The 14,687-nt window shown below is 36.4% G+C and overlaps 2 protein-coding genes across 2 annotated transcripts; one reads left to right on the top strand and one right to left on the bottom strand.

The window, feature by feature from the left end:
• Window positions 1–65: 65 nt before the first annotated feature.
• Window positions 66–3,064, bottom strand: LOC21395317 (V-type proton ATPase subunit E). Its single transcript, XM_010106700.2, has 6 exons — window positions 2,814–3,064; window positions 2,549–2,649; window positions 1,688–1,844; window positions 1,340–1,533; window positions 1,022–1,121; window positions 66–356 (listed from the first exon to the last, which is right to left on the bottom strand). Exons 1-6 carry the CDS (start codon window positions 2,913–2,915, stop codon window positions 318–320), a joined length of 693 nt encoding a protein of 230 aa, XP_010105002.1. The 5' UTR covers window positions 2,916–3,064; the 3' UTR covers window positions 66–317.
• A 1,699-nt stretch (window positions 3,065–4,763) lies between these two features.
• On the top strand, window positions 4,764–9,260 carry LOC21395316 (hydroxyproline O-galactosyltransferase HPGT1). Its single transcript, XM_024171179.1, has 12 exons — window positions 4,764–5,104; window positions 5,200–5,263; window positions 5,724–5,776; window positions 5,864–6,057; window positions 6,531–6,594; window positions 6,672–6,744; window positions 6,990–7,113; window positions 7,683–7,770; window positions 7,880–7,930; window positions 8,148–8,219; window positions 8,322–8,434; window positions 8,823–9,260. Exons 1-12 carry the CDS (start codon window positions 4,992–4,994, stop codon window positions 8,843–8,845), a joined length of 1,032 nt encoding a protein of 343 aa, XP_024026947.1. The 5' UTR covers window positions 4,764–4,991; the 3' UTR covers window positions 8,846–9,260.
• Window positions 9,261–14,687: the final 5,427 nt, after the last annotated feature.

The raw sequence follows: 14,687 nt of genomic DNA, 5'->3' as shown, positions 1-14,687 counted from the left end.
TAATGAATCAAAGTTTTTTCTCGAGGGAAAAGCGTGAGTTTAAATGCCAATCACCTGGAAGCATGTTCAACAAAATGCTCTCAAGCTGGAAACTTTTATTTATATCATCGGTGCCAAGAATAAGTACTTCTATAACGCAGATGAGATGAGAACCAAACCAACATACAGCTACTTGGCAAAGAAGTTATTCGGAGTAAAGAAAATTGGGATAACACAAACAAGCAATTTAAAAATACATCACATGGTTCCATGACCAAGTTTTAGGATTAAACAATAAATAATCTTAAGAGTGACGAGCAATACAACCCATCATCCCATTATGCAATAAGGACTTGACCGAAGAGCCGCTTGCGGATCTGCAATAGAAATTGAAAGAAGCTTAAACTCAAGCATGATTACAGAAACGAAAGTAATAATCACCTAACCTACCACATAACCTCATCAATCTGTCAAATAACATGCTTTGAAAGAGTCCAGTTACTTATGCAGAAGATCATAATAAAGCTTAGAACTCGAATCTGATTACTCCTAATGTGTCTGAGTTTACCAATTACTAACTAATTATACATTTTTAAGCATAAAACTTCAAAGTTCAACCATGGCAATAGCATTCCGTATGTATTTTACCAATAAAAATAACAACCGGCAAATGCAACGGTGAGAAGGCAAGAGCAATAAAAAGCTGCCTGATATTGGCTATTTAACCAGGTTCACATAGTCTACTCTTTTATTTTTCTTTGCTCTCTTTCTGTTTCTAGTTTCTACTTGTTTTGACTTTGAATACGCAGACATTGAGCATGAGTGAATATTGTCTAATCCGTGTATGACTAAAAAACTCATCCTTATATTTGCCCCTTCATCACCATTTTTACAAGCAACGAACTAGATTTACTGTCACCATATGAGCAGAACATTTGCAGTAGTAGACACAGAGGCATGAGACAATTGAAAGATTTTTATTTTTTATAGAACGCAAAGGCATGAGATAAGTAAAAGACACAGTTGGTATTTAGATAAGTACCTCTGGAAGCTTTTTACGGAATACAACATCCAAACGTGCATCAAGGGAATTCTCACACACAATCTTGCCATCTTGAGAAGCCAACACCACACCTCCAGAACTGCGCAACCAAGAAAAAGAATCATAAGCATTAAGCAGACTTTACTTTTAATGTTCATTTACAGCAGAACTATTGGGGAAAGAAAACTCATCAGCAAGACAACTCAAATCTTGTTCTAATCAGCTGGCTATCATACATCTCATGACAGTAACACGGCTGACTTTTGTATAAAAGAAAATATATAGGAATCTCAATTTAAAATATAAAAGAATAAATACCAGAAAAGGGCATGGGCATTGTGATGACTAGGAGCAGGTGGAAGATAGACACTGTCAACTATGATCTTTGGTGGACTAATATTTGCTTTCTCTGCATATTCCTCTGCAGCTGATTCCAGCACAGACTCAACCAGAGAAAGGTCATGTTCCCGACAACGCAACAAGACAGCAGGCTCCTTTAACCTGAGCAAACTCTGTAATGCAAAATCAGAGTGCTTCAGTAGTAGGCAATAGTAAGAATATTCTTAATTTCTAATTACCAACCGTTCACGTAACTTCTTGAAAGCTGCATCTAGATACAGACAATATCCTATTAAGTAAGCTAAATTAATTGAAAAACCTACTAACCTGAACAATAAGACCTTTCAGAAGCTCTTTATAGACATGGTGACTTCTGCTCACATTCAGCAGCTCCTTGGCCGCTACCTCCTTCATGGAATTAACCACATCGTCCTGAGCTTGGAGAACCTTGATTCTAGAAGCATTGAGTTGCATGGAGTACTCACTGCAACAGTCCAATAAAATAACATTATCTCTCCGGGTCTAGAGTATTGTACATTAAAGCACAAAGAGGTAAAGACTCGCCAAATGAACCCATTCTATACAAAATTGAACTATGCCGGAGTTGAGAACTTGATTACTCACGTAAAAATTAATGAACCTCTTCTCTAGCCAAACAAATTGAGCTATGCTGGAATTGGGAACTTGATTACCCGTGCATCAATTTCTAGAAATCTACAACAGTTTTAAACAGTTTCCTAAAAACCCACTTCTCCCAACTTCTTGCCATAACTTAAGTCACTGTCACTACTCTTTCCAAACTACTATGGCCTGTCCAAATCAATAAGAAAACAAAAAGGCAAAAGCAACCATCTTTTTCTAACCCATTACCCCCAATGTTCAAATCTACAGATTATTTCACCCGTTCAAGTCGCACTGGCTATTTCCGAATCTGAATTTCATCGTCAACAGATATCAGGATTCAAAACGAATCCCATCACACACAAAACACAAAATTAACAAAAGCGTGCTTTCTGATTCCATACAGCTTTTTTGATCAATCATAAACCAATCAGATCTTTTACTATTATCAGTTGTCAGTACACTTGATCTAAATACCCATTTGACACAATTCGTACCATTCCAACTACACCAGAACACACAGAAAAACAAATCAAATAAGACAAATAAGATTTCAGTAAATCTCACATCTTCTTTCGAACATCGACTTGCTTCTCCTTCCGCTCGTACTCTTGCCTGATCTTCTTCTTCTCCGCCTCAACTAGCTGCAATTTCTCAATGTTGAATTCCTGAAAACAACCGCCCACAATTCCCCAATCAATTCCGCAAAAAATAAAGCAAAATTGACAAATCCTCCATTCAAAATTCCAAATTCACAACACGAAACCAATCGAAATTATCCCAAAAAAAAACCCTAAAAATTACAGAAAGGAAATTGGAAAGGCGTACGTACTTCTTCGGCGGAGACGGAGATCTCGTTGGCCTTCTCCTCCGCCTCCTGGCGGATGAAGCGGACCATCTGCTGGATCTGCCTGGAGACATCGGCGTCGTTCATTTTCGGCGATCGACGGTAAAGATCGAGAGGAGAGTGATGAATTCAGAACAGAAAAAGAAGAAGATGACTGCGAAACTTCCTGGATCCAACGATTGATTAAAATTGAGCCAAGCGCCTTATAAATTGCTTCCTATCAGCAAGTACTCACGAGTCCTTTTTTTACCCTTTTGTTTTTTTGTTTTCCTCTTTTTATTTTTACCAGATTGATACCTCGTCCTTAAACATTTGATATAATGACATTTTCATCTCTAAACTTTGAATTTTGACATATTGATCGTTAAACTTTTTTTTCCTATAATTTTGATCCCTAAAAATTAAAATTGATTATAGACTTTGTAATATAACAAAGATAATAATGTATTCATTGCCTTATCACTTATAACTTTACATAAAAAAAAATATGATATATGTAAAATTTTCTCTTTATTAGTATTAAAACTCCTTAAAAATTATAATATTTTTGCAATTGTTGTAACTATTTACATAAAATTTTTAATTATTTAACAAAGATGTGATTAGCCGCGTAAAATTTTAACAATTGATTATTAATTTTAGTATCAAAGACTAAAACTATCAAATAATAAAAGTCTAAAATTAGTATATCAAAATTAAAAATTTAGAAACCAAAATGTCATCATACCCAAAGTCTAAGGTTTACCCTAAGTCCAAGGATTGATAGTACGGATTACCAACATTTTTATTAACAAAAGTTACATATGGCCCATTAGTAGATAAATTTCACGTTAAGTCTCAGACTATATCGTATTTACATTTTTATCAATGAGATTAATAATACATACCACATAGGGTTAATCTCATTTTTAGTCTCTAAATAACACTCGTTCTAATTTGATCTACAATTTTTAAAACGTAAGAGAACAATTCATTGATCTATAAACTTATCTCAAATTAGTCCTTCTATTCATAACATTGCTAAAATTTTGACCAACAAAAAAAAAAAAACCTTAGGACCATGTGTGGTTTAGTGGGAATTAATTTTGTAGTTTTACATGTTAGATCATGGTTATTAAGAAAGAAGTCCAAACTTTTTCTGTTGAAATTTTAACAATTCGATGAATAGAAGAACTAAATTAAAACAACTTGGTAGATCAAAGACTTATAAAAAATGCTTTAAAAGTCAATGATTATAATAAGATTTGACCAATAGTTCAAATTCAATGATCATTTTCCAAAACTAAGGGGTTGTTCTTTTCACAACTTAAGTTGTTTATGTGAGAAAAAATACTATAATAAAAAAATTAATTTTGAATTTTTTGAGAGAAAATACTGTAACAATAGAACTTGAGTTGTGACTTAATTATGAAAAGAACAACCCCTAAGTTTGTGGGATGAGGTTGGCATTAAGGTTGAGGTTGGGATCGACCATGTCCTAACTCAATCCAGCACACAACCACCCTTGTTTATGACCCCGACCTCAATTCGAGTTTGATTCCGACTCCAACCCTAACCACGATCCTAATCACGGTTTTAGAAGCAAAAAATTTCCTCAATTTATTCTTTGAGCCTTCAAAACATTTTAAATTTAACCTTGATCTATCAATTTGTTTTAATTTTAAGTCTTTTGTTAGTTTGACCTTAACAGACAAATCTATGATGATGGTTTGTTAGCGAAGTGTTATTTTCAATAATCAAGTACATATTTTTATCAAGATAGTGTTATTTACGTCAGCATCACATGTATATTATATATTTCTTTAACATCAAGCTATTAGAGAGATTAAAATGAAGTAAAGTGATAAATCAGGATCAAGTTCAAGACTTTTAAAAGTTTAAGGACTAAATTGAGATTGTAGATAAAATGCGGGGAACAAGAACAAGAACATGAAGTCCTACCTTGAAGTATTCGTTAGAACGTCGTCTTCTTCCGGGTGTTGTCAAATTTTCTTCCACGCGATATTCAACCCACATTTCATTATTTATTTCCATTTTTCAACTTCACTTTCATCTGGTCTGACATTGAGATCAACCTCCAGATCTGATAAACCCGAATTCACAGACGCCAAAGCATCCTCAAAACTCACTGGAAACTGTAAAGTGAAAAGCTTTGTGCTTGAAATGCATAGCCGGAATTCTCAGAACCGGATTTCTGGTTCGGCTTCTCGGCCGCCAGTTTCGCTTCTTTTCCTCGCCTTGTTCGCCACCATGGCCGCGGTTTACGTCGCTGGCCGGTGAGTTCAAAGGAAAATGGAAAATATTTGATTTGTTTTTGGTTGGTGAATTTGTTGGATCAATGTTTGATAAGGTTGGAATGGATTGGTTTTAGTCTCTGGCAGGACGCAGAGGATAGAGTTTATTTGATGCAGGAGCTTGATAAGACAACTTCTCAGGTATATATATAGGTGTGTGTGTGTATATTTAGTAAGAATTTCAAGTCCTGTGATTTTCAAAGATAGTAGCTTTATTCAGTTTATGTGATATTTAGACAACTTATCGAACTCACAACATGAATAATACTCTATGAATAGTTTTTTTGCTCTTGAGTATATGTAATTGGGTATTAGGAGAATGAGAGTATCAAGAGTTCATGGAATGGATCCTATAGAACTTTCAATCTTGAGTTTACATGTGTTAAAGCATAAGAAGGAAACTGTCTCCTTTTCTCGTTGAGATTTTACCAGTTGAATTGACGGAATGACTAGTTTGAGACAATTTGGTAGATAAACAACTCGTTCTGGGACATTTTAAAAGTCAGTTACCAAAACGGGATTGAGGATTCGGCCTAAAAAATCAAGGACGAAAGATGAATTTGACCCCATGAGTATTGATTAGGCAATTTTCCATTTTCAGGGTGATCATTCAACAATATCAGTTGACGGTACACTACAAGTTATAACCTGCAGGTAATAAATTGATTTTAGCAGTAATATTATGGATACGTATGCTGCAATGCGTACTTCAACTTCAGGCCCTCAGTGACAATGTTTTAGGGAACACCAGAAGAAGTTAACAGCTCTTGAAAAGGAGCTGGTTGCAGCTAGAGAGGAAGGTTTTGTTCCAAAGAGCTTGTCAAAACATGACGAAGCTCGTCCTAGGAAAGAGCTTTTAGCTGTAATAGGAATTATTACGACCTTTGGGCGCAGAAAAAATAGAGATGCAATTCGTAAGGCGTGGATGCCAACAGGTAACTGTTTATGAGTTCTACACTTTTCTTTCCGTGTTTCAAATGTAAAGTTGATGTGAATGGATGATCTATATCCTTCTTACATACTCCAAAAAAGTGTTATTTTTCCATTGATGTTCCCAATTTCAATATTGAGCGGAGCAGCAAAAACAGTCATAGAACTTCCCAGCTATTGTCTTCTACTTTTCTAGTAATCAATTTCTAAAGTTGATGTTTGTTGTTACTCAATTTGGTATTTCTAATTGATTAGACTTGTATTTTGACTGTTGCTTATTCTGATGTAGTTTAGTGTCCAATGAATCTTCTGATTGTTGGGTGTGTATTGGATCATTCGATCCATTTCTGACCGAGAAAAGAATATCATTTTTCAGTTCATATATGGTTTCAGATTGTTTTGTAGGAATATCTTGTTATTCCTTTTGCAACCTTTCTTTCCTTTTGTAGTATTAATCTGTAAATACATTGTTTTGTAGGGTCAGCTTTAAAGAAACTTGCAGATAAAAAGGGCATCATTGTACGGTTTGTAATTGGAAGAAGGTCGGTAAAGCAATGATTTATAATTATCACAAGAATTGCTTCGAGTTCCCTGTTTAGTTGACTTTTGTATCCTGCAGTTCAAAACGTGAAGACAGTTTGGACGGGGAAATTGACCGAGAAAATAAGCATACAAATGACTTCATTGTTCTTGTATGTTCAATAATTCGATGAATTTGTTTGATAATTTGTTTGGATGCACTCTTTACGTTATGTCTCATATCTAACGATACAATCGTCTCAACTTATATTAAGTGCTAAAATTGTAACGTATCTCTAAAATCTACAAATGGCATTTGGCAATCAACCAGAATGGAAAAAAAAAAATTGCAGTGTAAAGAAAGAAATACATTAGTATATCAGTACGTGATTCTTATTCGACTTTGGCTTGCCTACAGGATGATCAAGAGGAATCTCCGGAGAAGCGTTCAAAAAAGATAATGGCATTCCTAGTTCATGCTGTAGAGAATTGGGAAGCTGAGTTTTTTGTTAAGGTCAATGATGATGTTTTTGTTAATATTGGTATGTAGTCCTTATGGAAAGCTTTTTAGTATCACAGGCAGGTCTAGTTTGGCACTTTAGCCATATTATCATAAGGTTATTTTTGTCTGCTAGAAACTTTATGTCCTATAGAAATTCTATTATCTGTCCGAAAACCTCGGGGACCTCTTTTACTCTACCGCCTCCCCCTTTATCACAGTTTCCAATTTGTGAACTGAGCTGAGCTAATCAAGTTGGAGAACTCTTGAAACGTCAACCCATATCACTAAGATGCTTTAGTTTTTAATTTCATCTGGATTGATCCAAAACTGTGCATATGTTATGAACAAAAGGATATATGGTTTAGATAAAAGCATCTTTTGCCCTCCTTTACCACATAATATATATTGAAAGCTCTTAATATTTCTTCTGTAGTGAAAAAAATAGCCCACATTTTATTGCTTCGTGTAAAATAATCGGTAGCAAGATTACTATAGAGCAAGAATAGTGATCTTGTGGGCTGTTTTTATTAATATCATTACGGAATCTGGTGAGCTAAAGGGAGTTGTTTGGAAGTCCAGGCTAACTATTTCTTTTCCTCTGTTGTCCAGATGCCTTGGGAGCAATGCTTTCTACTTATTTGGAGAAGTCTCGAATCTATGTTGGGTGTATGAAATCAGGCGAAGTTTTCTCTGAGCCGTGAGTTTCGTCGACATGATATATTCGGTGACATCTTCTTAAGGTTGTGAAACATCTTTAATATCGAATTATAACGTAATGTGTGTTTCTGCGCTGTCTTAATATACAGGACCAACAGATGGTATGAGCCAGATTGGTGGAAGTTTGGCAATGCAAAATCGTGCGTAAATGACAGTTTGTTTTTCTGTTCACTGTTCTTTTGTAAAAAGAGATTACCCTCATTGTATATTTTAGGATTTCAAAGGATAAACTCTTAGTGTGTTAATGCTTTCTATATGATACTATATTTTTTCCTCTCAAATGTTTGATGTATGTCCTTTTGTCAACAACCTCGGTCTCAGAATTAGATTTTTTCTTTCTTTTTTTCTCTGATGTAGATATTTTAGACACGCCTCCTCTGATATTTATGCAATTTCTAGAGCCTTGGCTCAGTATGTTTCGGTGAACAAGTAAGTTCTCTCTGCTGTTACCCCTCTTGTTAGCAACAGCATGTAAAATGCAGCCACACGTGCCAGCAGGACTGGCCTAACGTTATATTGCTGTTTTTTAAGGTTTATTCTGCGTACATATGCTCATGATGATATCAGTGCTGGATCATGGTTTATTGGCCTCGATGTCAAACACATCGATGAACGGAAGTTTTGCTGCTCGTCTCAGTCCGCAGGTTGGTTGACCTCTATTTTTCTGAGGAATGCTATGGTGTTGCCCCAAGAAAAAGAAATGAAAAAAATAGAGGTTGAGCCGCTAGGTTTTTCATCCTTCATTTTTGCTATGCGTTTCAACGCTCTCTTTCATGCGAAAAATAAGGAAACGGGACTTCCTGCATCATCCCTTTCTTTCTAGATGATTTAGCTTATTTAGCTGCTTTTGATATTTATAGTAGACTCAACACTTCCGTATGGTATAATAAATAAATAAATAAATTTAAATTGTTACCAATGATCTCCTTCAAGGACGACATGCATTGTAGACTTGCCTATTGATGCTGCTGAGTTAGATAGTTCATATCGTTTATCTTCTGGACCAACTTTCTTCTCTCTCTCCTCTTTCAGGAGTAATATGCGCAAACGCATGAGCTTACATTCCTAACAAGATTTGGCAAGCGCGCCTGGTTTATGACGAAAGACGATGCCCTGCTGATCCGAGTTCAACTGGATGAAGTCCTTGTGACCGTTTGTGCTGAAATTTTCTTTTGAGGCATCGAAAGGAGTAATTTTCTTCAGTCAGTAGGAAGTTTTCTCAACATAGATGTAACATATCACACATTGGTATCAAAATTCTTTGAGAAGCTCCTCCACATTTAGAGGAACATATTTTCTCATCCATGGATATACTTGTGCCGGGAGACTATCTCTGTAGTCTGTAAAATGTATTATACCTTTTTTTTTTTAATATACGATGTGGGGCTTATGGCTCCCACTTTATACAAGAAATGAAATCACCAGCGTTTGAACCTTGGTGGACACACGCATGCACACTCACGCACCCAACCACTTGAGCTAGCCTCAAGTGGCAAAAAGTATGTACAGTGTGTTATACTTGTCTCGGTACAATGTGTTATATTTACGTCCCTTCCCCTATATTACCCTCAAGTTTATTTAATTGTAATTTCATACACTTTGGAATGATCAAATAGATAAAAATTTCTTTCCATGAAAAGTAAAGATTTGAAACTCGTGTTGATGATTATCTAGATAGCTCTCTGCATTTTAAGAGTTCATTTTAAGAGTTTTTTCTTGTGGAAAATGTTGTGCTTGTCTGAACTAAGGTTAGTCATCTTACAGAATAAAACATCTCAATGCTCAAGACATGTCACTTCCATCAAAAGGTTAATAGAATGAGAAAATTTGGTACAATCTCAAAATTGGAGGAACGGATGGTACAAATTAAATATTCGAGTCGAGAGAGGAATTTATGAAATTTATCCAACAAAAAATCAAAGCAATGCGGATTCGGCTTGCATGTCAAAGGAGGAAGTTGGGTGAAAGTTTGGCGATGCAAAAGCGTGCGTAAACAACATTTTATTCTACAGTTCATTGTTCGTTTGTAAAAAGATTTGTAATTACCCCTATTGTATATTTTAGGACTTCAAAGGATAAACTCTTATATTCAATTTTTTTTCCTCTCAAATATTTGGTGTATGTTCTTTTGTCAATAAGTCTCCGAATAAGATTTTTTTTTTCTTTCTTTATCTGATACAGATACTTAGACACGCCTTCAGTGATATATGTGCTATTTCTAGAGCCTTGGCTCACCATGTAAAATGCAGCCACAGATGGCAGGACTGGCCTAACATTCTTCCTTTTCCGAACTCCTGTCTGAGTATCTTCTGGGACATAGTTCATACACATTCTGTTCATGCAAATCTCAAACTCATTATTTGTCAATGGTTGCATAGCATAGCTTCTCCTAGGTCAAGCCCATGCTTAGTAATAAGGATTATCAATCTCCTTCAGTATCGTGAAACATGGGATTGTAATTATTTATTATTATTTGTTGATTTGGTGTCTCTAATTTACACATGCTTAAGGAATGACGTGTGGTTAAGTCAACAAATGGTTGTGGAAGGCTGCAGACTCTCACAGCTAGCAAAGTAACCAATACACGTGTCATTCTTCTATTTGGCCTAATTTGGTATAAATAACGGATTGGTGATATGTTGTAACACACCCTGGTTTCAGAAAGGAAAACTTCTCTGTACACGTGAGATTACTGAGAGAGAGAAATTCAGCTGGGTGAATTTTTGGGTTTGTAATCTGTCTTTGGGTGTGTGATAGTTTCTTGAGAAATTCAGAGAAAATCCCTGAGAAGCGTGAGAGAATCCGAGAGTGTAATCCCTGTTTATTAGTGGATTGGACTAGGGAAGAGAAATCCCTGACTTGGATTAGGATTATTTGGAATCCGAACCAAGTATAATTGCTGGAGTCTTGTTCGTTTATATTTGCTTTTATTTTCTCTTTTAGAAATCTGTGTTCTTTCTTCAAGTGCGGAGGATAAATTTCCTCACAAATTGGTATTAGAGCCGATAGAGATCGGTGCTCAGAGAACGCAGCAAACATCACAATTGAGGATTCTTGGTGGTTCTGAAGCGAAACCGCTACATCGATCGAGTTCACTGGCCAAGAATCAGATCGACCATGACGACCTTCAAGATTGACATCGAGAAATTCAATGGTAAGAATGATTTCAACTTATGGAGAGAAAAGTTGATGGCGCATCTGGGAAAATTAGGGCTTGAAGAAGCTCTCAAGGGCGAGTCTAAGATGGCCTCTACCATTCCAGAGAAAGAGAAAGGGGAAATCTTGAAGAGAGCCAGAAATGCCATCATCTTCAGTCTTAGTGACCAAATCTTGAGGAAAGTCATCAAAGAAAAGACTGCTGCTGGAATGTGGGCGAAGCTAGAACAACTCTTCATGACGAAAGCTCTGCCAAACCGGATTTATCTGAAGCTAAAGTACTACGGGTTCAAGATGGAAGAGATCAAAGCCATTGAGGAGAATTTGGATGAATTCACCAAACTGGTAACTGATCTTGAAAACCTTGATATTGTCATTGATGAAGAAGATCAAGCTATTATTCTATTAAATTTTTTACCTAGACAGTTTGAGCAACTGAAAGATATCCTGAAATATGGTAAAGAAACATTGTCCTTAGATGAGGTGATTAGTGCGGCATACTCTAAAGAACTTGATCTGAAGGTTAATGGGAAAACATCTAAAACAAATGGGGAAGGTCTCAATGTTCGTGGCAGGTCTGAGAAAAAGGAAAATCAGGGTAGGAGTCATTCTAAGTCTAGGTCTAAGTCAAGAACTAAAAAGACTTGTTGGACATGTCACAAAGAATGTCACATTAAGAGGTTCTACCCCCAGAGGAAAAAGAGTAATGCAAAGGCTGATGATAACTCCACTGGTGATGCTGCTTCAGTTTCAGAAGGATATGACAATGCTGATGTCTTGACTGTGTCAAGGACAGATCCAAGAGATGAATGGATGTTATACTATGGGTTTTCATTCCACATGAAACCCAGAAAAGATTAGCTCTTTGATTTCAAAGAAACCAATGGAGGCAAGGTACCCATGGGGAACAATGTCTCCTGTGTTTTTGAAGGAACTAGTTCCATCAAGATAAAGATGTGGGATGGTACAGTGAGAACAATTAAGGAAGTCAGATTCATTCCTGAGTTAAAGAGGAATCTAATCTCTTTAGGAATGTTAGATTCACACAGTTGTAGTTACAAGGCTCAAGGTTGAGTTTTAAAAGTCCTTAAGGGAATTTTTGTGGTGATGAAAGGAGAATTACAGCAAGGATTGTATATCCTAAAAGGCTCTACAATAACTGGTGAAGCGGGAATTTCAAAGAAGAATGATGATCTTACAGAGTTATGGCACAAAAGGTTGGGACATATGAGCTTAAAGGGAATGCAAGAACTGAGCAAGCAGGGCCTGTTGAACACCCAGAAATTTAGTGACTTAAAGTTCTGTGAAAATTGCATCATGGGGAAGGCTCACATACTTAAATTCCCAAAGGCAGTGCATAGAACCAAAGGTACTCTTGATTACATTCACTCTGATTTGTGGGGCTCACCAAATGTACCTTTCTCACTCTCAAAATGTCAATACTTTATTTCATTCATTGATGATTTTCTAGGAAAGTATAGATTTATTTTCTTAAAAATAAAAATGATGCCATTGGTAAATTCCTAGAATGAAAATCACTAATGGAGAATAAAACAAGTAAGAAAATCAAAAGATTAAGGACTGATAATGGTCTAGAGTTTTATAGCCAAGAATTTAATGCATATTGTGCTAGTAATGGGATTGCTAGACAACATTCATGTACCAGTACTCCCCGGCAAAATGGTTTAGCCGAACGAATGAATATAACTATCATGAACAATGTAAGATGTATGTTGACAGAGTCAGGACTTTCAAAGTGTTTTTAGGCAGAAGCGGCTTCCACTGCTTACTACCTAATTAACAGATCCCCTTCCTCAGCCATAGACTTTAAAGTCCCTGAACATGTATGGTCTGGAACATCTCCTAATTATGACCATTTAAGACCTTTTAGTTGTCTAGCATATGTTCATGTAAGTCAAGGAAAACTAAATCCTAGAGCCAAAAAGGGTGTCTTCTTAGGGTATCCCCAAGGAGTCAAAGGTTATAGAATTTGGTTGTTAGAGGATAAGAAGTGTGTGATCAGTAGGGATGTGGTCTTCAATGAACATATGTTTTATAAGACTGACATGCAGGCAAAGCTTCCAGAAGCTAAAACTTCTGATAAGAAGCAAAAGTTTCAGGTGGAGTTCGAGAACAATTTGCAGGGGCTGGAAGAAGACGCTGAAGATTTTTTCCATGTTGTGTCAACCCCCGAGACTGCTGATTTAAGTGGAGATACCATCTCTAGTGCAGAATTAGATCAGACACAAACTGAAGCGCATCCAGATGAAGTGGAAAACCCTGCACCTGGTTCTACATAAAATAAAATTCAAGATTATGTGCTTACTAGAGATAGAGCAAGAAGGCAGATCAGACCACCTTCAAGATATGCTCAAGCTTATCTAATAGCTTTTGCATTCAATGCTGCAGAGACCCTCAAATTAGAAGAACCAGCCACTTATTCAGAAGCAAAGAAAAACACAGATTGGAAAAAGTGGAAGACAGCTATGGAAGAAGATATGGATTCCTTAAAGAAAAATCAGACATGGGTCTTGGTAAACAAACCAAAAGGGAGGAAAATAATAGGTTGTAAATGGATATACAAGAGGAAGCCTAGGATACATGGTGTTGAGGAGCCAAGATTTAAGGCCAGACTTGTCGCAAAAGGATACTCACAAATAAAAGGTGTTGATTATGATGAAGTGTTTTCACCTGTTGTAAAACACACTTCTATAAGAGTAATTCTTTCTATCACAGCCATTCAAGACCTTGAACTGGAGCAATTGGATGTCAAAACCGCATTTCTCCATAGAAATTTAGATGAAGAAATTCTGATGTCACAGCTAGAAGGTTTTGAACAAGGTGATCCTCATAACACAGTCTGCCTGCTTAAGAAGTCCTTATATGGTTTGAAATAATCTCCTCGACAGTCGTATAGGAGATTTGATGATTTTATGATAGGACATGGGTATACAAGAAGCAAATATGATAGTTATGTGTATTATTCTAGACTGAAGGATAATTCACTGATCTATTTGCTTATATATGTGGATGATATGCTCATTGCCTGCAAGGATCTGTGGGAAATACAGAAGTTAAAGAAACAGTTGAGCTCTGAGTTCGAAATGAAGGACCTCGGGGCTGCCAGAAGAATTCTTTGGATGGACATCTACAGAGATAAGAGTAAGAACTTTCTTACTTTATCTCAAGAGGAATACCTTTCAAAAGTTGCAGATACTTTTGGCATGAAGGAAGCTAAGAGCACAAATACTCCTATTGGTGCTCATTTCAAGTTAACTTCTGTGAAGGATCATGATGCAGATTTGGAATCCAGAGCAATGAGACATGTGCCTTACTCTAGTGGTGTAGGAAGCTTGATGTATGCTATGGTTAGCACTCGTCCAGATATTGCATATGGAGTAGGTTTGGTGAGCAGATTTATGAGCAAACTAAGTAGACAACATTGGCAAGCAGTAAAATGGTTGCTCAGGTATCTCAAGGGGATTGAAAATCTGAGATTGGTCTATACAGGGAACAGCAACACAAACTGTGATGTTATTGGGTACTGTGATTCAGATTATGCTAGAGACCTTGACAAGAGAAGATCCTTAATTGGTTTTGTTTTCACGCTTGGGGGAAACACAATCAGTTGGAAGTCAAGTCTTCAACACGTGATAACTCTGTCTACAACCGAGGCTAAGTACATGCCTTTGATAGAAGCTATAAAGGAAGGTCTTTGGTTGAAAGGTTTTACCAGTGAGC

Source organism: Morus notabilis, unplaced genomic scaffold (assembly GCF_000414095.1).
Source record: "Morus notabilis unplaced genomic scaffold, ASM41409v2 Scaffold118, whole genome shotgun sequence".
Lineage (NCBI taxonomy): Eukaryota > Viridiplantae > Streptophyta > Magnoliopsida > Rosales > Moraceae > Morus > Morus notabilis.
The sequence above is the reverse complement of the archived record's forward strand: the minus strand, read 5'-3'. Positions and strand labels throughout refer to the sequence as shown.

Coding starts and splice junctions, on each gene's coding strand:
- LOC21395317 (XM_010106700.2), bottom strand. CDS start 2,915: ATGAACGACGCCGATGTCTCCAGGCAGATCCAGCAGATGGTCCGCTTC. Junction 1,845..2,548: donor GTCGATGTTCGAAAGAAGAT/GTGAGATTTACT, acceptor GGACTGTTGCAG/TGAGTACTCCATGCAACTCA. Junction 1,122..1,339: donor AATGCCCATGCCCTTTTCTG/GTATTTATTCTT, acceptor TTGGTTGCGCAG/TTCTGGAGGTGTGGTGTTGG.
- LOC21395316 (XM_024171179.1), top strand. CDS start 4,992: ATGCATAGCCGGAATTCTCAGAACCGGATTTCTGGTTCGGCTTCTCGG. Junction 7,771..7,879: donor GGCGAAGTTTTCTCTGAGCC/GTGAGTTTCGTC, acceptor CTTAATATACAG/GACCAACAGATGGTATGAGC. Junction 8,435..8,822: donor CTGCTCGTCTCAGTCCGCAG/GTTGGTTGACCT, acceptor CTCCTCTTTCAG/GAGTAATATGCGCAAACGCA.